The 20,549-nt window shown below is 42.1% G+C and overlaps 1 protein-coding gene and 1 long non-coding RNA gene across 6 annotated transcripts in view; both read left to right on the forward strand.

The window, feature by feature from the left end:
• Window positions 1-1,804, forward strand: part of LOC111976664 (uncharacterized) — a 13,082-nt gene extending 11,278 nt beyond the window's left edge. For 2 of the 5 annotated variants that reach the window (XR_002878951.2, XR_002896424.2), the window contains 3 exons: window positions 207-477; window positions 728-881; window positions 1,726-1,804. This is a non-coding gene — a long non-coding RNA (uncharacterized lncRNA). The remainder of the gene's footprint in view (window positions 1-206; window positions 478-727; window positions 882-1,725) is intronic. The other 3 variants (XR_011481339.1, XR_002878953.2, XR_002896425.2) reach the window with 2 other exon arrangements.
• An 8,475-nt stretch (window positions 1,805-10,279) lies between these two features.
• Window positions 10,280-20,294, forward strand: LOC111976661 (3-phosphoinositide-dependent protein kinase 1). The gene is made up of 14 exons (XM_024005667.1): window positions 10,280-10,398; window positions 12,884-13,162; window positions 14,906-14,948; window positions 15,100-15,237; window positions 15,377-15,521; window positions 15,714-15,811; window positions 15,967-16,042; window positions 16,171-16,239; window positions 16,414-16,510; window positions 16,674-16,847; window positions 17,030-17,253; window positions 17,425-17,482; window positions 17,764-17,916; window positions 18,076-20,294. The coding sequence occupies exons 1-14, from the start codon at window positions 10,375-10,377 to the stop codon at window positions 18,187-18,189; spliced, it is 1,692 nt and encodes a 563-aa protein (XP_023861435.1). The 5' UTR covers window positions 10,280-10,374; the 3' UTR covers window positions 18,190-20,294.
• Window positions 20,295-20,549: the final 255 nt, after the last annotated feature.

Consider the following 20,549-nt stretch of genomic DNA (forward strand, 5'->3'; position numbering starts at 1 on the left):
TCACATTAGATATTTTCGCATCAGCTCTTTTTCAGAGCATATCTGATTGCTCAAAAGACCAATTACTCAAAAAAATTACTGAATTGGGCAGCCTGTCTCAACGAAGCCATAGAAACCTGGACATGCTCCAACTGAAATGTTCCCTCCTGTCAGTACTGATGTTGAATGGCATTAAATACATTTTTTTCCTCTCCCATCCCCTGTAGGTTTGTTGAACATGAGTGGAAATGAAACTCCAGCACACTGGTAGCACTAAAGACGTGTGAGTATAACTTTTCCAGGTGAGTTGAACCTGCCTGTGGGTGCGGTGGGGATATTCCTGGGAGGTCTACTGATGAAGAGGTATAAGCTTGGCGTTGTGTCTGGAGCCCAGCTGTCTTTCGTCACCTCCTTCATGGCCTACCTCCTCCTCCCTCTGCAGTCTGGCACTAAGTGTGACAACGTTAAGGTCGCTGGTCTGACCATGTCCTACAACAGGTAAATATGACATCYGATTGGTTGGTGGGTGGGTTGATTAAAAACAAAAGTTTTGATCAGTGGAATATGAGGGAGAGTTAGACCAAAACACACATGGGCTTGTGCCAGGGCTCCCTCTTGTGGGAATATACAGTATGGTTGTTACTGAGCCAGGATTCCTGGCAGTTCTGTCACTGTGCCAATGTCAATGATAGTTCAGCAACAATTATTTAAACATCATTATTACCAGCCAAATGTCTCTGTCCCTCAGGTCCCCTGGTGTACGATGGCAGCCTGTTGTCAGAGTGTAACACTGCTGCTGCTTGGCTGGGGAGTGGGACCCTGTGTGTTCAGACAACGGCATCACCTACACCTCCCCCTGCCTCGCAGGCTGCTCCAGCTTTACAGGTTACGGCAAGAACACGGTACCAATACTATTAATGTACTGCGTGTACAACACATTCACAGGGATGCTGGCCCATGTTGACTCCAATGCTTCCCACAGTTGTGTCAAGTTGGCTGTATGTCTTTTGAGTGGTGGACCATTCTTGATACGCACGGGAAACTATTGAGTGTAAAAAACCCAGCAGCGTTGCAGTTCTTGACACAAACTGGTACCCCTGGCACCTACTACCATGCCCCGTTGAAAGGCACGTAAATATTTTGTCTTGCCCATTCACCCTCTGAATGGCACACATACACAATCCTTGTCTCAAGCCTTACAATATTTTGAAAAACCTGTCTCTTTATCTATACTGATTTAAGTGGATTTAACTAGTGACATCCATAAGGGATTATAGCTTTAACCTGGATTCACCTGGTCAGCATATGTTATGGAAAGAGCAGGTGTTATTAATATTTTATACATTCAATATGACTTCAACTTGTACAGGGATCTCTTGTAAAATAGATGTTTAATCTCAATTTGACTCMCTGTTTAAATAAAAGTTAAATAAAATTTAAAAAACATCAACACAAACACAGGATATGGGGTACACATGGTATCACATCATTACATACTAGGCCCTACTGCACCTGCATTCCAGCACCATTCCAGCATCTGGAATTGACTCAACATGTTTGAGGTGGGGGATCAATACATGTGGGGGAAGAGGTGGCTGTCGAATGTATGATTCTGATATGTACAGTTAAGTTCATTGTATGTGTGTGGGGGAGGGGGGGGGCGTCCATGTTTGTGTCCGTACTCTGAGGTGTGTTTGAATATGAATGAGCAGCAGTGTTGTGATGTGTCCTATCCCGTCCTTGCAGAGTGATCTTCCTTGGCCTCATCACATGTCTCAGTGGCTCCTCCTTAGGAGGGAGGGGGACACCACCACGGTACAGCCCCCACACTCATCGCTAGAGATCGAACTTCAGACTCCCTCCAAAACCACTGAACCCCTCAACACACCGAAAGAGATTACGGTGCACACCCTTAGAGGGAGCCGAAACAGGATAACTCCCTCCAAACTCACAAAGACACAGAGGAGGAGGAACTAACTAACAYCCAGGGAGAGAGAACGAGTGACCTCAGTCGAACACAGAAAGAGGAGGCGTTAGATAGAGGAGGAGGTTACCCCTGAGGCAATTCCTCCTGTTCATGTGAGCAAGAAAGAGCAGAAGGCTTCTGATCAGCCAAATGGCAGGCAGAGKGAGAGGTCATAGTGATTCACACCCACAGAGAGAAAGACAACCCACACAACCTCTTGGTTGAGATGAACCACACAGAGGTAGAGGCAGAGGGCCTTCAGGGCTAGCCAGTCAGCCTGTCTGCTCTGATCCTCAAGTCAATTGTATTTAAATTCATGTTCATTAAAGATTTTTATTCAATAATTTAAAAGTCCCATTTACTTAATGATCATTTTTCACTGTCTTCAACCCTYAAGAACCAGGGTGAGTCTGGGTCGCCCTTTTACTGGGCAAACACAACTTGCATATCGTCATAGACTAGGCCGAAACGTTAATCTTTTAACCTTGCTTGAATAAAACAATGCATTGTTTATAGTGAGCAAGAGTTGCACTTTTTCCTTTTCTATGATGATTCAAGTTTTTGGTTGCACCTCAAATTGGTTGAGCGCCCTTCGTTTTTTTAATGTCAAATATTTTTTTATTTTTTTAATGTACTAAGTAAATTATTAAAAGCATTAAAATGGGGATGTTTCCCAGGTATTTACACAACCTACTCCACACTTGCAAAGTGAACGTTTATAGAAAAGTTCTGAAATTAAGTAGTAAACAGAAGAAAAGCAGAATTTAGTCCAATTATAATGCAAATAATTTAATGGTCTATGGTTCAATCACATTTCTGAATGTCTGATGAATAATTAATATTGTTCCTCTTCCTTGTGGCAGGCGCAGCAGCACACTGCCCTCCAAAGCCTGCAAAAAAAAAAATTGCCGGACTGCCCCTTTCCTAGCTCTGCATGGAACATCCAGTGTCACGTCCTTGGTGACGTGTTGGGTGACATCCGGGATGACCACAGCAACATCCTCTGGAAAGGGAAAAAAGAGGAACAGAATGTAAACCGTAAATTCTAAACACTGGCCAGTTGAAAGATTCTACTAAGATGTCATGACAAACGGCACCTGTCAGAGTGCTCTCTAAGTGTTACTCACCTGCTTGGATGTCAGCTGGCAGAGTGGCGAAGACGGCCATCGTGAGAGTCCTTTCTTCAGGTGTGACGTCCACAACCTCCAAGAGGGAAGAGATGGGCTCTGCCTCTGTGTTAGGGGTGATGTCTTTAACCTCCAGGTGGGAAGATGCCGGGTCTTCCTCTGTATTAGGGGTGATGTCCACATCCTCCAGGTGGGAAGAAGCCTGGTCTGCCTCTGTTAGGGGTGATGTCCACAACCTCCAGGTGGGAGGAAGCCGGGTCTGCATCTGTTATGGGTGACAACAACAATCCTGATGAGCTCTACTACTACAAGGCACCAAGATGTCATCACAACCGGCATCTGTCAGAATGCTCTCTATCATTGCTCCTCACCTGCTTGGATGTCAGCTTTTAGTGTGGTGGAGACGGCCACCGCGAGGACAGGGGGGACTGGCAGGGTGGCTGGAAGCAGCTCTGCACCTCGTCCGCCACAAAGGCACAGACAGAGCTCATATAAAAAGGTCTCTGGAGGTCATCCGTGGAGAAGGACTGACTGATTCTCCCGAGGATCGACCGCACAGTCAAAAGCAGCAGCCCGGGAGAAAGGGATGTGAGGGAAAGGGTCCTTTAACATGCAGGAGAGCTTCTCCACTGACAGTGGCTACCACCAAGACTGATACCTCGCGTCATTTACGGACCCTCTACTATATTCTTGATCAAGTTACAATTAGATCCCAATATTCTTTAGTTTGGTTTGGTACTGCAGATACCCGGTGTCATCACGGACCCCCTTCTACCGCTGCCTAGGTGGCTCTACACCCAATTCCTATCTTCCATTTGCATAGAATACTTTGTTGCCTTTAAAACTTCTCTCTACACAAAATTCTAAAGATAGGTCACCAGGTAAGAATGCCCTATGGGAATTTAAAATCAACACCTAAACTACACAAAAACAATAAAATATATTTCTGAATGTAGCCCAAGTGTCAATTCCCCGAATTCGTGAATAAAGATTTACTGACCTTGTCATAGACTGGGAAAAGCAATGTAGGTTGGATCTCGTCACCACTTCTGTCGTGTACCAGTTCACCACTGGCCTGAAATAAACCCTCAATTCAGAGGTCAGGTCTTTGTCTTACGGATCCTGTATCCACCCGTGCACGGTTTTCAGCAGTTCCTTGGGACGACAGAGGCAGATATTGAGATCCGGCTCGAAAGACCAATTGTTAACTTCTTGGCGCACAGATCACGATTATGGGATCATTTTCCTAAAGAACCGCTGAATTGCAGAGCGCCAAATAAAAAAAAAWATATATATTTTTTTCTAATCATGGAATCACAAGTGAAATATACCAAAACACAGCTTAGCTTGTTGTTAATCCACGTATCATGTCAGATTTTGAAAATATGCTTTACAGCGAAAGCAATCCAAGCGTTTGTGAGTATCAATCAATGCTAGAACAGCTAGCCTTAAATTAGCTTGGTCACGAAAGTCAGAAAAGCAATAAAATTAATCGCTTACCTTTGATAATCTTCGGATGTTTGCACTCACGAGACTCCCAGTTACACAAATGTTATTTTTGTTCGATAAAGATTAGTTTTATAACAAAATAACACAATTTGGGTTGCGCGTTATGTTCAGAAAACCACAGCCTCGTTCCGGTACTGAAAGGCATACGGAAATTTCAAAAAGTATCCGTAATGTTCGTAGAAACATGTCAAACGTTTTTTTATAATCAATTCTCAGGTTGTTTTTAACATACATAATCGAGAATATTTCAACCGGATGGTAACCTATTCAATAAAAGAGARAAAGAAAATGTCGAGCTACCCCTCTCGCGCGCAGGAACTAATCAAAGGACATCTGACTCGTTTTGAAAAATCTCGCTCATTTTTCAAAATAAAAGCCTGAAACTATGTCTAAAGCCTGGTCACAGCCTGAGGAAGCCATTGGAAAAGGAATCTGGTTGAATGGAAAATGGAAGAGGGGCAGGCAATGAAACAGGGATAAAAAAGAAAATGCGCTTCCGGGTTGGATTTCCTCAGGTTTTCGCCTGCAAAATCAGTTTTGTTATACTCACAGACATGTAAATTATATGCATATTCTACGATCTGGGCCTGAGAAATAGTCCGTTTACCTTGGGAACGTTATTTAATTTTTTATATATATATATATATCTGGCCCCTAGCATCAAGAAGTTAAGAGAATTATGTTCTCCAGGTACATAACCCAATTTAATTATATTACTCAGTCAGGTCGGCACCAAGCTCAGACAGTCTGTGTTTAAAATACCATAAAGACATATTGTCTTACCCTAATTCTGACTAGGACTACATATTTATTGATTATGATTTTATACATTCTAATCAATTCCATACAATTATATGTTTCAGGGCGGAATATTCTAATCATTCAATTAACAGATAATTCTCAACTATCACAAGGCCTACCTTCAAACTCAGTGCCTCTTTGCTTGACATCATGGGAAAATCAAAAGAAATCAGCCAAGATTTAATACGCAAGTATAAACACCATGGGACCACACAGCCGTCATACCGCTCTGGAGATGAACGTACTTTGGTGCGAAAAGTGTAAATCAATCCCAGAACAACAGCAAAGGACCTTGTGAAGATGCTGGAAGAAACTGGTACAAAAGTATCTCTATCCACAGGAAAACGAGTCCTATATCAACATAACCTGAAAGGCCGCTCAGCAAGGAAGAAGCCACTGCTCCAAAACCGCCATAAAAAAGCCAGACTACGGTGCAACTGCACATTGGGACAAAGACATTGGGACAAAGATGGTACTTTATGGAGAAATGTCCTCTGGTCTGATGAAACAAAAATAGAACCGTTTGGCCATAATGACCATCGTTATGTTTGGAGGAAAAAGGGGGGGGCTTGTGAGCCGAAGAACACCATCCCAACCATGAAGCACGGGGGTGGCAGCATCATGTTGTGGGGGTGCTTTGCCGCAGGAGGGACTGGTGCACTTCACAAAATAGATGGCATCATGAGGCAGGAAAATTATGTGGATATATTGAAGCAACATCTCAAGACATCAGTCAGGAACTTAAAGCTTGGTTGCAAATGGGTCTTCCAAATGGACAATGACCCCAAGCATACTTCCAAAGTTGTGGCAAAATGGCTTAAGGACAACAAGTCAAGGTATTGGAGTGGCCATCACAAAGCCCTGACCTCAATCCCATAGTACATTTCTGGGCAGAACTGAAAAAGCGTGTGTGAGCAAGGAGGCCTACAAACCTGACTCAGTTACACCAGCTCTGTCAGGAGGAATGGGCCAAAATTCACCCAATTTATTGTGGGAAGATTGTGGAAGGCTACCCAAAACCTTTGACTCCAATTAAACCATTTAAAGGCAATGCTACCAAATACTAATTGAGTGTATGTAAACTTCTGACCCACTGGGAATGCGATGAAAGAAATAAAAGCTGAAATAAATCATTCTCTACTATTATTCTGACATTTCACATTCATAAAATAAAGTGGTGATCCTAAGACAGGGAATTTTTACTCAAATTAAATGTCAGGAATTGTGAGAAACTGAGTTTAAATATATTTGACTAACAAGGAACCCAAACCGGCTGCGCACGTGCGCCATCGTGCATACATATATCTTGTCCCCACACCAAACGTGACCACGACACGCAGATTAAAATATCAAAACAAACTCTGAACCAATTACATTAATTTGGGGATAGGTCAAAAAGCATTAAACCTTTATGACAATTTAGCTAGCTAGCTTGCACTTGCTAGCTAATTTGTCCTATTTAGGTAGCTTGCTGTTGCTAGCTAATTTGTCCTGGGATATAAACATTGACTTGTTATTTTATCTGAAATGCACAAGGTCCTCTACTCTGACAATTAATCCGCACATAAAACGGTCAACCGAATCATTTCTAGTCATCTCTCCTCCTTCTAGGCTTTTTCTTCTCTTGACTTTATATTGCGATTGGCAACTTTCATAAATTAGGTGCATTACCGCCACCGACCTCGTTCGTCTTTCAGTCACCCACATGGGTATAACCAATGAGGAGATGGCACGTGGGTACCTGCTTCTATAATCCAATGAGGAGATGGGAGAGGCAGGACTTGTAGCGTGATCTGCGTCAGAAATAGAACTGACTTCTATTTTAGATGCTCGTGGGTGCAATAATTGAATGATATAGATTTCTACATTTATTTTGCAACGCGCACGTGACGCAGTAAGGTGTATTTCAACTTCAGCTGCTTTAACTTTCGACTTCAGCTTTATGAATAATTATAATTGAGGCCTTTTGCCTTTTGGTAAGCTGTCATTGTAAACAAGAATTTGTTCTTAACTGACTTGCCTATTTAAATACAATTAATGACAGGCATCAAGAGCAAAAAGAGATTTAGTATGAACATGAAAGTGTGTGGATGGTAGAAAATATATTTGAACATGCGATGTACGTGGACCTACTTATTAAAAGGATTGTTTGAGATTGCACGCTAGCTACTCCTGTAGACTTCCAGTCATAACGCTAGTTAGCAATGGCTCCAGAAACTCCCTTCAAACTGCACACAGAAATGGTATCCATGAGTTCATCTGACTGAGTAAGTAGCAAAAAATACTTCATTGCTAAAATGTCATCCCTTTAAAGGTAAACATTTGAAAGAGAAGATCATGGGCAAGAAAAGAGATTGACGTTCCTTTGAACAGGGTATGACAGTAGGTGTCAGAAGCACAGGTTTGTCAAGAACTGCAACGCTGCTGGGTTCTTCCACACTCAACAGTTTCCTGTGTGTATCAAGAATGGTCCACCACCCTAAGGACATCCAGCCAACTTAACAAAACTGTGGGAAACATTGGAGTCGACATGGGCTAGAATCCCTGTGGAACACTTTCGACACCTTGTAGACTCCATGACACAATGAATTGAGGCTATTCTGAGGTAAAAAGGTTGGGTGCAATTCAATATTAGGAAGGTGTTCCTAATGTTTGGTATACTGTTGCCTGCCGACATGGAACTGCAAATAAGACGCAATCATGGAACAAGAAAAAATAAAAGTTATGCAATGCAAAGGCACTTTGAAACAGGGTTTGTACGACATAGATGACCTTTCCTAAAACGACCGTCACGGTCTACATTTTTATAAAGTTCTGTTGAAACGCAGAGGGGTGGATACACGAAGTAGACCCTCTCCTTCTATGAGGTTTAACGGCAGTTGGCATCCAATTTGCTGCATTACCAGACTACTACTAGACTGGAGTACAACTCCCTCACACTTTGCTTGAAAAATAAAAATGGACTAAATAAATACCCTACCATCTAATTAAATGTATTTATTCCTACCTTGTGCCATCATCCTGAAAGGATGGGACATCACCACTTGACACACCCTGTAACTCTTCTGATGTCTAGTCTCGCACACCCAAATACCTCCCTGCAGCTACCACCACAATCTCAATTTTCTGCGACTTCTGTTCTATCCCTGCAGTGGAGTTGATAACCGTTGCTATAAATGCTAAAAATCCAATCTTACTGAAACTTACATCACTTTTTGGCCTATCCCTCTGTACTGGTATAGCGCTACTACTCTCACCACTCATCCCCCTTAACCCATCTTCCTCTACTTTCTTCACTGCCTCAGCATGACAACTTCTGCACTACTCTAACCCTGGAAACCTCAACCTGCCTCTCTCGCACAGGACATTTCTGATCCCCAGCCCCATGGGCACCCCTACAATTAACACATTCCACTACTTTCCCCAATACTACACATTTCTTTGTCTCATGCCCTTCTGCACACTTCTCACACCTTGAACCCTCCCTCCTACACACTGCTGCCACATGCCCATAAGCTTGACACCTGTAACATCGTAATGTATTCGGCACATATGCTCATACAGGATAACTTATATATCCTAACTTCACTTTGTCGGGCAAAGACTCAACTTCAAAACTCAAAAGAACAGACAATGACTCTTCTGTTTCTCCACTCGCCACCCTGTCTGCGTGATGCGACGAGCATCACATACACCGGGAATCTTTCCCCTCAGCTGGTCAACTTTTATATTTACTGCTACCCCACTCATCACTCCTTTCATTGGTTCCCTTTTCTTGAGAGCGAAACAATACACTTTTCTTACCCCATTTGTTTTACTCCAAGCGCATTCTCCTTCTGACCAACAGAAACACAAACAATTATCACTAGACCACTTCTGGTTACCTTAACCGATTCCACATTACCCAACTATTTTCACCCACCTTGAAACCACAAATGGATCAGCCAAAGGCAAAAGTCCACTTTTTCTATTAACTTCACTCCTACTGTCACAGACTCATCTTTATCCTGACCCTCGGTGCATACCTCGATCTCCGATAACTTCACCACACTTACCACCTCCGATACTTCCCCCTCATTCACTTCCATTTCTCCTCATCTCCCTCTGCTTACACTTTCTACCATTCTTCTTTAACAAACCATCTCTTTTTTCCAACCATTTTTATCAGACTCAAGCTCACCCTCGTCTTCCCTTTCTCTCTTAGACCACCTCTCCCTCTCTCCATTCCTCCTCCGTTTTCCAAGTATACATGTGCTTATGATAATACTGTACTACTCCTGACAACCATCTTGTTCTTGCTTTCTCTAGGGACTCCATTTCCGCTGAGGTGTCCACGCTCTCCGTCCAACCCAATTTATACCTCGGTCCCGTTTGCTGCTTTGTGGACAACCGACCTCTCCGATCCTCTCCCTTCTTTGCGGGATTAGTTAAAAACATCTTGAGGAACGTCACATACTTTTCAAACTCATGCGAAACATCGCGATATTTACAGGAACGCGTCGGGAAGCAGACTCAACAGACCGGACTAGGGTTTTGCAAGGCAAAGGGAGAAGTGAAAATTCGTTCTCAAATTCTAAAGGCAAAACCTAGATTAGAGAAAATATCTTAAACAGCTGAACCTGCCACCACTACAACCCCGTGAAAGTAACAAACTGACACGTTTTAATTTTGGACGAAAAATACACTTTATATCGAAGGAGTGAGTACCTTTCGTTAGACGGCCTGCAGATGCGCAGTTCGGCGCGACACGACCGTTAGACCCGATGACGTTTTATTGCGCATGAGCTATGCTAGCTAACGTCGCAATGACATCGCCTACACGTCTGAGGGATTTCTATTGGAGAAGCAGTTTCTGTATATCTTCATACTGGACTGTCTTTGGTAACATTGTTGTGGAACGACGTCACAGTTGGAAAATGAAGGCGCAGAGGCAGCCATTATTGGAGGTTCTGTAATTATTTTATTCCAAATAAATAATCGAGGGGAACTTCCATGGCAAGGGCCACAAGTCAAATTGTGAGTATTGCAACGTTCATCAAAATGTCAATGTGAAGCCGTTGCCCAATATGTATTGTATGGCGGCAGTTAGACAACATTTTCGATGTGTTACTGTTAGGCCCTCATTTCCAAACAGCGGTAAGAGGACCTCTGACTAACGCATTAGCTACCTAGCTTAACGTTAGCAACGCGCAAAGTCTGTCGATTAAGTTATCTAGCAACCAGGTAGCATGCTAGGTCGCTAACGTGAGTCGAAATTCCTGGTAATTAATTAACGTTAACTAGCTAATGTAACATCAACTGGCTAGCCAGCAAGCCAACTTGGCGGTTACTCTTAACGTAGTTAACGTAACGTCGACGCTAACTAGAAACTTTAACTGGCTAACAATATTCGTCGCTACCCTGTGTTAATGGATTGCGAACAAATGAATGTATACATTAACGTTATTTACATTATACACTAGCTCACTATCTAGGTATTTGGCTAGTAACTTTATCTAGGTAGCTACTGTTAGTACTTTACATGGCTATTGTACTAAATTATTACTATTAGGACTTTAAGTTAGCTGTGTCAACTTACAATCATCATTAGCTACTTTAGCAAGCTAACTTGTTGTATAATACAGTAACTTACCTGACGCTTCAGCTATAGAATTAGCCGAGGATGCTAACAAGACAACGTTAGTTGCTAGCAGACTGCTGATACTTTCCCGTGAAGTTGCATCCCCAGCTAGGTACATGTTCTAATCAACATGATGTAACGTAAGTAAGCTAACGTTAGCTAGTTTACCGATAACAATTACTCGTGGACGACTACCTTTGGCTAACTCGAGATTTCACCTGACGGTGTTTGACAAACAATCTCGTTTCCTAAACTGGCTAGCTAAAGACCTACGTTAGGTAGCTACCTAGCTTCTAATTTCCCAGGCCTATGACGGTAACCAGCTAACGTTAGTTAACTAACTCAGTTTAATATTTTGGCATTGCATTCAGAATTTAAAGCTTTTGGCCGATGGTTGGTGTTTAAATCGTAAGTGTATGTTTTAATGTAATTTTTAAGAGGGACTGGCTTGCTAACAATTCGTGACGCTTGCTGCTCACTAAAAGAAACCACCTATTTTTTGCGTTGGCGTCCTTACTCACATTCACAAGCTGTTAGCCAATGCTAATGCTAAACATTAGTTAACGACATGATGCCATGTAGTTACTTGCTAGCGAAAATGCACCACATAATATATTTTTTTTTTTTTACCAGTCAATCAACTTTGTTAATATTGTCTGTAATTTTTTTTTTTGTTAATGCATGGTCAAACTTGAGTATTTGGTGTCTGATTGGAGGACGTAAATGGGATTTTTCATCCAGGGAAAGGTTTGGGTCCTGAATTTAAAAAAAAATCTACTTCACGTTGTTTTGTCCAAGATTCATCTCCACACTGAGTTGTTTAATTGCTCAATAGTGAACATAAGGTATGAGGTCACTTACTGGTCATGATTGAACTTAAATAGCTAGATTCAAGGCTGAATGTCCACATTGTTAAATTAATACGTTCACGTTTAGCCTCATCCTCAACTAAGCATATATTGTCTGGAGTGGAACATGCCATAGGTTGTACATAGAATGTCCACATTGTTAAATTAATACGTTCACGTTCACGTGGTCCCGTGTGGCTCAGTTGGTAGAGCATGGCGCTTGCAACGCCAGGGTTGTGGGTTCATTCCCCACGGGGGGACCAGGATGAATATGTATGAACTTTCCAATTTGTAAGTCGCTCTGGATAAGAGCGTCTGCTAAATGACTTAAATGTATAGAATATAATATTCAGTCAGGTTAAATATATGCCCAAGCCCCCCACAGCTATTCTTTCCCCTCAACTTCCCATCTCAATTCTCAAAACATGTGCAGCTCTTACTTGGGCTGGGAGCCCTGCCAGTTATTGTCAAGAGAGAGGCAGTGATTTGTTTTCAAACACCTACCAGACATAAAATTGGAAACAACATGAAGGATGACTCAAAGGTGCTATGGGAATTGTATCCCCTGGCAGTGGGGTTTAAAGTAGTTTAGACTCTATGCGAGAGAACATGTCTTTATTATATTCCCTCATGCACATGTTGACGGTTTGGTAGGGGGGGAAAGGGGATACCTAGTCAGTTGCACAACTGAATGCATTCAACCGAAATGTGTTCCGCATTTCCTGCACATGTGTAGCTTGAGTTAGCTTGCCTCCTCATGGGGCCCTCAGTCCCTCCAGAGAGCAGAGCTTGAACTTTTTGTTCACACCTACATTCGTAAAGGACTGTCTGACTGAACATGGCATAGCCTAGATGTTTCCTCAATGTTTTTTCAAAGTACCCAGAGTTTAGGGACAGGGTAATACCAGAATGACAGCCTAACGTTAAATGAAGACAAGACAAGTCTAGACAATTATGCCCAGTACTTTCCTCTACCCGTTCACCTCATCTTTTAGTAGTAATGTCACCTAATGCCCCCACCTCTCCCATACAGTATGATGTTGTGCCCATTCAATCCAGCGTGGTCATCTGTTCCTGCCCACATCCATCAATGGTAAGAAATCAGCCTGACTCCTGCTCGCCACTTGCCATCCCAGGCGCAAGTAGCAGCCACTGTACCAGCATGGAGGGCCCCACCTCCGAGTCCCGGGCCCCGGGAAAACCTGCCAGCCTGGGCGCCGAGCTCCGGGCACAGCAGGCCCCTCAGCCGCGCAAGAAGAGGCCAGAGGACTTCAAATTCGGCAAGATACTGGGAGAGGGCTCCTTCTCAACCGTAAGCAGACCAGCATTCCATTTCAGTTATGAATTAGCCCTAGATAGGTGTTGTTACATGCAAGCATTCTTGTGGTCATATACTCCAGTGACTCATCTTCAATTCATGCTAGTTGATCAGGAATGAGTAGTTTCAATGGAATTTAAGTTAACCTGGCACATCATTTACTATGGGGATGAAGTTGTATACTGAATTAGTTGTAGAAATATATTTTCTAATAACAATATACAGTGCATTCGGAAAGTATTCAGACCCCTTGACCTTTTCCACATTTTGTTACAGCCCAATTCTATAATTGACTTAAAAAATATCCTACACACAATAGAAATTTTGTAATTTTTGCTAATGTATAATTGAATAAGAATGCTTTATTTACGTAACTATTCGCACCTTTTGCTATGAGACTTGAAATTGAGCTCATGTGCATCCTGTTTCAATTGATCATCCTTGAGATGTTTCTACAACTTGCTTGGAGTCCACCTGCGGTTAATTCAATTGATTGGATATGATTTGGAAAGGCGCACACCTTTTTATATAAGGTCACACAGTTGAACGTGCATGTCAGAGCAAAAACCATGCCATGGGGTCGAAGGAATTGTCCGGAGAGCGCCGATACATGATTGTGTCGAGGCACAGATCTGGGGAAGGGTACAAAAACATTTATGCAGCATTGAAGGTCCCAAAGAACACAGTGGCATCTATAATTCTTAAGTTGAAGAAGTCTGGAACCACCAAGACTCTTCCTAAAGCTGTCTGGCCAAACTGAGCAATTGGTGGAGAAGGGGCTTGGTCAGGGAGGTGACAAAGAACTCAATGGTTAATCTGACAAAGCTCTAGAGTTCCTCTGTGGAGAAGGGAGTACCTTCCAGAAGGACAACCATCTCTGCAGCACTCCAACTTTCAGGCCTTTATGTTATTGGCCAGACGGAAGCCACTCCTCAGTAAAAGGCACATGACAGCCCACTTGGAGTTTGCCAAAAGGACTCTCAGTCCATGAGAAACAAGATTCTCTGGCCCAATGAAACCAAGCATCACGTCTGGAGGAAACCTGCCACAATCTGCCACATCCCCACAGCATGATGCTGCCACCGCCATGCTTCACTGTGGGGATGTTTTTCAGCGGCAAGGACTGGGAGACTAGTCAGGATCGAGGGAAAGATAAATGGCGCAAAGTACAGAGATATCCTTGTTGAAAACCTGCTCCAGAATGCTCCGGACCTCAGACTGGGGTGAAGGTTCATCTTCCAACAGGACAACGACCCTAAGAAAACAGCCAAGACAATACAGCAGTGGCTTTGGGACAAGTCTCTGAATGTCCTTGTGGCCAGCCAGAGCCTTGAACCCGATCGAACATCTCAGGAGAGACCTGAAAATAGCTGTGCAGCGACGCTCCCCATTCAACCTGACAGTGCTTGAGAAGAATGGGAGAAACTCCCCAAATACAGTTGTGCCAAGCTTGTAGCGTCATACCTAATAAGACTCGGCTGTAATCGCTGCCTAAGGTGCTTCAACAAAGTACTGAGTAAACGGTCTGAATACTTATGTAAATGTGATATTTCCGGGGGGGGGGGTTGCAAAGATTTCTAAACTTGTTGTTGCTTTGTCTTTATGGGGTATTGTGTATAGATTGGGGGGAAAACATTTGAATCAATTTTACAGTAAGGCTGTAACATAACAAAATGTGGGAAAATTCAAGTTTGGATACTTTCTGAATGAAGTCTTTAAAAGAAAAATGTTTTATAGGTTGTCCTTGCAAGAGAACGTGCAACGGCAAAAGAATATGCAAGTAAGTTGTAATTTCGGCATTAAAAGAACTTGGCTTCCATGTGTCGTACTTGTTTTTACGGATTGTCATTAGTGTGAAGTTGCTGTTTATCCCTTCTTTGTCTTTTGTGCGGTATTTACCCTCAACTTTACTTATACATTTTCTCTTCCAGTAAAGATTTTGGAGAAGCGATATATTATGAAGGAGAACAAGGCGCAGTACGTGAAAAGAGAAAGGGATGTGATGTCGAACCTAGATCATCCATTTTTCGTCAAACTGTACTTTACATTTCAAGATGATGAAAAGTTGTGTATCCTTTAAAAACAGACCATGATGACTGCATCACCAACTTGTTTAGCAACGTATCTTGTTTTAGTTGTATGGTAAACATGTTTTCTTGTGTTTATTATTTCCTTTGAGATGTGTAGTTTTCCTTAACTTGCTATTAGATTTTGGCCTTAGCTATGCTAAGAATGGAGAGCTTTTGAAATATATTCGCAAAATCGGTTCTTTTGATGAGACCTGCACTAGATTCTACTCGGCTGAAATTGTTTGTGCATTAGAATATTTGCACGAGAAGGGGATAATTCACAGGTAAGTAATGTCAGAACCGGTATATCTGTAATGATATGTTACAAGTTATCGTAGTTGAATTTATATCCTGATTATCAAGTTTTATTAATGTCCATTTGTATAAATAAGGTGACTTAAACTTGCTGCCACTTTTTACACAAATTATCCCTTTTTGAAAATGTAGGTTGACTACGTTCCTTTTTTGTCTTTCAGAGATCTTAAACCTGAGAATATTTTACTGAGCGAAGACATGCACATCCAAATAACAGACTTTGGAACAGCAAAGCAGTTATCTTCAGATGGCAAACAAGGTACATGTATAGACTTTTATCAACATGAAGCATTCATTGCGATTTATTTCTACTTGAACATTCCACAATTCTATGATGTTCTTACTTTTAATGCACACATTTGATCAGTCTCAAGTTGAGTGTGTTGTCATGTTAATACCCTTGTTGTTTTGCAGCAAGAGCAAACTCCTTTGTAGGAACTGCACAGTACGTGTCTCCAGAGCTGCTGACAGAGAAATCGGCCTGCAAGAGGTAACTGGGACTCTACAATTGAGAACCTTTGAGTGTTGTGCCAATGCATTATTTGCCCATGCAGTTAGTGAATGTCTGTCGTTCTTTGATAGGATATTATATTGATATCAACTGGTTGTGTGTTTCAGCTCTGACCTCTGGGCATTGGGATGCATAATTTATCAGCTAGTGGCTGGGCTACCACCCTTCAGAGCTGGGTAAGTAGAGCACGATGGCTGCTCTTGGCCTCTTTCACCTTTTTGTTTTAGCTTCTGTGATAGGCTTATCTGGATATTATGTTTTATGTGGTTGCTCTTACCTCCACTTCACTCACTGTCCTTTCTCTGGCTTCCTTCCCCCCCCTCATGACTTCTGTGCTTACTTTGGACCAGAAACGAGTACCTAATATTCCAGAAGATAATCAAGTTGGAGTATGAATTCCCTGAGAAGTTCTTTCCCAAAGCTAAGGATCTCGTTGAACATCTTTTGGTAGGTCATGTTTTCATCAATATACTCAGTGTAATTCTGTAATATCAGCACTGCAGACGAGGATGCATATTATGGCGTATCTCTCAATCATCCACACACTGGTTTAGTTAGTTGTAGTAAGAGTTGAAGGCTTTGGGTAAGTGAACGTGTTTCTGTTTCTCAGTCGCTGGACCCCTCCAAGAGAATTGGTTGCGAGGATATGGGAGGGTACGAACCCCTGAGGGGACACCCGTTCTTCGAGACCATCTCTTGGGGAGACCTCCATGTGCAGACGCCCCCCAAGCTCACTCCATACCTGCCAGCCATGTCCGAGGACGACGAGGACTGCTATGGAAACGTGAGACACTTCCACACATACATTGAACATGGCAAAATTAAACGGGCCTCCATGTCATTGTGGCTTGTGATGATTTTTCAAGAATCCTGTTCATCAAGGGATCCATATCTTTGTGCCATGCAAAAGCCCATGCTTTAAACCAACTTTACTACCTTCTGCCCACATCTCCTGTCTTTCCCCAGTACGATGACCTCCTGAGCCAGTTTAGCAGCATGCAGGTGGCCCAGTCCAGCTCGTCCCACTCGCTCTCCACGCCTGAGACCATTCCCCCAGCGCCACAGAGGTCCAGCAGCAACATCGAGCAGTACATCCATGACCTGGACAACAACTCGTTTGAGCTGGACTTGCTGTTCTCTGAGGAGGAGAAGCAGCTGCTGCTGGAAAAACAGACCAGTAGGAACCCCTGGTAAGCCCCATTCTGAAGCACTCTCCTATTCACATTTGTTTCATTTGCATTGACCATGAGAATTTGATGTTGAATTGGTATTTTGAGCGTTTTGTAAAGACTTTGTTTACATCACTTTGCTTTTATTTGCTTGGAAGTACTTGCTCGTAACCCTTACACTGACTTACACAGGCACCAGTTTGTTGAGAATAATTTGATCCTGAAAATGGGCCCAGTGGATAAACGGAAGGTGAGTGGAAGCCAAACCAGTGGTATTGAATATTTTACACCACATCTCAGTTTTTAACTCAAAGTAAATAAGTTCATAAAAGTAGTCTTATTTGACTTACCTATTTCTTAGTTGTTGACAATGAGGAGCAATGTTTGTATATAGTTTCACTTGTTAGAGTTGAAGAAAGCTGATCCTAGGTCAGCAGCTAGGGGGAATTCCACCTTTGGTGTGGAACATTACACTTGGCACTAGCTCCCTCTGGTGCTCATCTCATGCCACGTCTCATGACTCCATTGCAGGGTCTGTTTGCTCGGCGGAGGCAGCTGCTCCTTACTGAAGGGCCACACCTGTACTACGTGGACCCTGTCAACAAGGTCCTGAAGGGGGAGATCCCCTGGTCCCCCGAGCTGCGCCCAGAGGCCAAGAACTTTAAGACCTTCTTTGTCCACACGGTAATTGTGAACTACAATTAACGCTTATTGATGACACGAATGGCTGAATCATATTTCAAACTAACATTATTACATAACCTCAGGTTTCTTGTCAAACAATATTGACTTTGTCTCAGCTTTGGATGTTTTTATTTAATCTTTGGCGTGGTTTGTTTACAGCCCAATCGAACATACTATCTGATGGATCCCAGTGGAAACGCTGACAAGTGGTGTAAGAAGATCCAGGAAGTGTGGAGAAAGATCTACCACAAGCACCAGAATCCTGGCCTATAGGAGAGCAGTTACTCCTGCGGCCACTCCTTCCTCCAAGCTCTGAGGCCAATCGCAGAGTAACATCCTCTTTAGTGCCCTTCATCACCGCAATGTAAACAAACTCTTTAAGAGACGCTGGCATCTAGACCTTGTTTATTTTCCTTTTCTGAAATGAGCAGAACCAATAGGAAAAAAAGACCATGGGATTCAGGGTTGCTTTGCTTGTTCTTTGTGCTCTGTGTGGCTTTTAAATGATTTTTTTTTTCTCATGTGGATGATTACTGCTTCCATGCACATCGGCATTTTATACATTCTGCAGGGGTAAGAGAGGATAGGCTTTGTAGAATTTCACTGGTGTAGGTACCATTAAGACCATCTCAGTGCACGGGCTGGTTTCCTTCTTCAACCATAACAAAACACAATCCAGCATTGCTCGTACACTAGAGTTTATCCCAATACAGTATGATACTCAATCCAGATCCTAATCCAACATTGTATCCCTCTGTAATTTTACCTGAACTCGACACACGTACTATAGACTAGTGCCTGGTTCAGTATCACACTGCAACCAGGTGCTTACCCAATAAAGTATATTTTTGTCAGACCCCCATTGTCCACATAGTGTATATATGAATTGGTTCTCAACGCTCTTGGTACTTACTGTTTGCAGTCCGGTTTGGGTCTGTATGTTAATGTTTCAGGGCAGACCGCTGGTCTCCAAAGTGAGGCATAGATATGAATAGCACTCAATTGCTTCAGCGTGGGTTCTCCATACACTGAGACTGTGAGGACAGTCCCTAATAGTAAACCATTACATTGCAAATAGGGGGTGGGTGAACATGCCACTAGCTTGTACTCTTATCATAAAACTCGCTTAGCTTTCCTGCACGGACATTTTTTAGTTTAGCATTGTCTGCTTCTCTCCCAGGGCACTGGAGATATAGTTTTATTAAAGTTAAGGTGGGTATTTTGATTGCATTGGCAACCATAGATAATATTGAATTATTTGGCTGTTCTTTACCATTCACTGGCTATTTCTTTGTGGTTTGAATAATTTTTGTTTTATTTGGTGGGATTGACGGTTAATCTTCAGTGTGTCCTGTTTAAAACAACAGAATGCTGACCACCCCATTATGAACATCTTTGGCGATAATGAAAGCTTCAAGAGTTACATCCACAATACTATACTATCATTTCTTGGAAGCAATCACAGTACAGCTGTAGTCCCAGGGAAAGTTGTCAGCTTTGCCTCGTTGGGTTATCAAGGTTCATTAGGAATGTCCCTGTCATTTTTCTACAACATGACACCTGGCCCAATATGTATCGATCGATTTGAATTTTGCTCTTTTTTTAGAGAGAGAGATGTATAATAGTAATACTTTAAATTCTGACATTACCTTAAGGTCTTCTCGAGAGATATTCCTCCAGCTCTTAGTCTGTGTGTGTGACTGGAGCAGGTGAATAATAGCCTCTGGCTTGGCTGAACTTGCTTGAACATTAACTAAAGGGTATCTGATCCAAATAAGATGAAATTGCTGTATCTGTCTCTAAAGTAAGGAAACACTATAGAAAGTGTTTGATTCTCTTGTTAGATTTTTTTTTTTTTTAATCAAGTTGGGTGGCAAGTCGGTTACATTGTGTATGTAATATTCTACCTGGTTTGTAACCGACTAGAACTGTGATGTACAGACAATGTATTATTGAAATCTGAAGCAAGTAATGCAATGATATTAGGATACAGTTTTTGTATTTTTATTCTTGTATAAGGTTATTTGATGGCTATTGTTTAGCCTCTAGTTCATTCTGTGTTATTTAAATTCTAATATATGAATCATATTTGGATTGAAGTCATGTTCAGGGGCCATGTTGTGTATGTATTGAGATGTAAAGCCTTTGAATGTGAATAATTATTGTAAACTATAATATTTTACAGCTTTTTTCTTACTATATCATATACATTTTCTATTTGCTCAGTGATTTAATCATATTTCTGATAATTTAATGATTCTGTTCATTCTCTCTGATTGTTTGTGCGCTAGGTCAGTAGTTGTTGAATGATGAATTTTCCACGTAATGCTTGGTAGTCCAGTAATTAAAGCATGTAGGGATTTAGGCATACAATAATACCATGCCTCCTGTCTTCTGTTACAACCTGACATAATACATGACTGCTGAAACATTACAAATGTATCTTTCCATCAGTTTTCTGCATAGTGTTACATTTATACAATATAAAAGGCTTGTAAGAAAGAGTGCATTACCATTCCAACAGGGCTAGCAAAGGCTTGTAAGAAAGAGTGCATTACCATTCCAACAGGGCTAGCGGGTCAATCATAACTAGTTATACTGTATCCACCTGATTTTAATATGTCGTGTAAACA

This window comes from Salvelinus sp. IW2-2015, linkage group LG17 (assembly GCF_002910315.2).
Source record: "Salvelinus sp. IW2-2015 linkage group LG17, ASM291031v2, whole genome shotgun sequence".
In the NCBI taxonomy this organism is placed as follows: Eukaryota; Metazoa; Chordata; class Actinopteri; order Salmoniformes; family Salmonidae; genus Salvelinus; species Salvelinus sp. IW2-2015.

Coding starts and splice junctions, on each gene's coding strand:
- LOC111976661 (XM_024005667.1), top strand. CDS start 10,375: ATGGCAAGGGCCACAAGTCAAATT. Junction 15,812..15,966: donor ATCTTCAGATGGCAAACAAG/GTACATGTATAG, acceptor GTTGTTTTGCAG/CAAGAGCAAACTCCTTTGTA. Junction 17,917..18,075: donor AGACCTTCTTTGTCCACACG/GTAATTGTGAAC, acceptor GTTTGTTTACAG/CCCAATCGAACATACTATCT.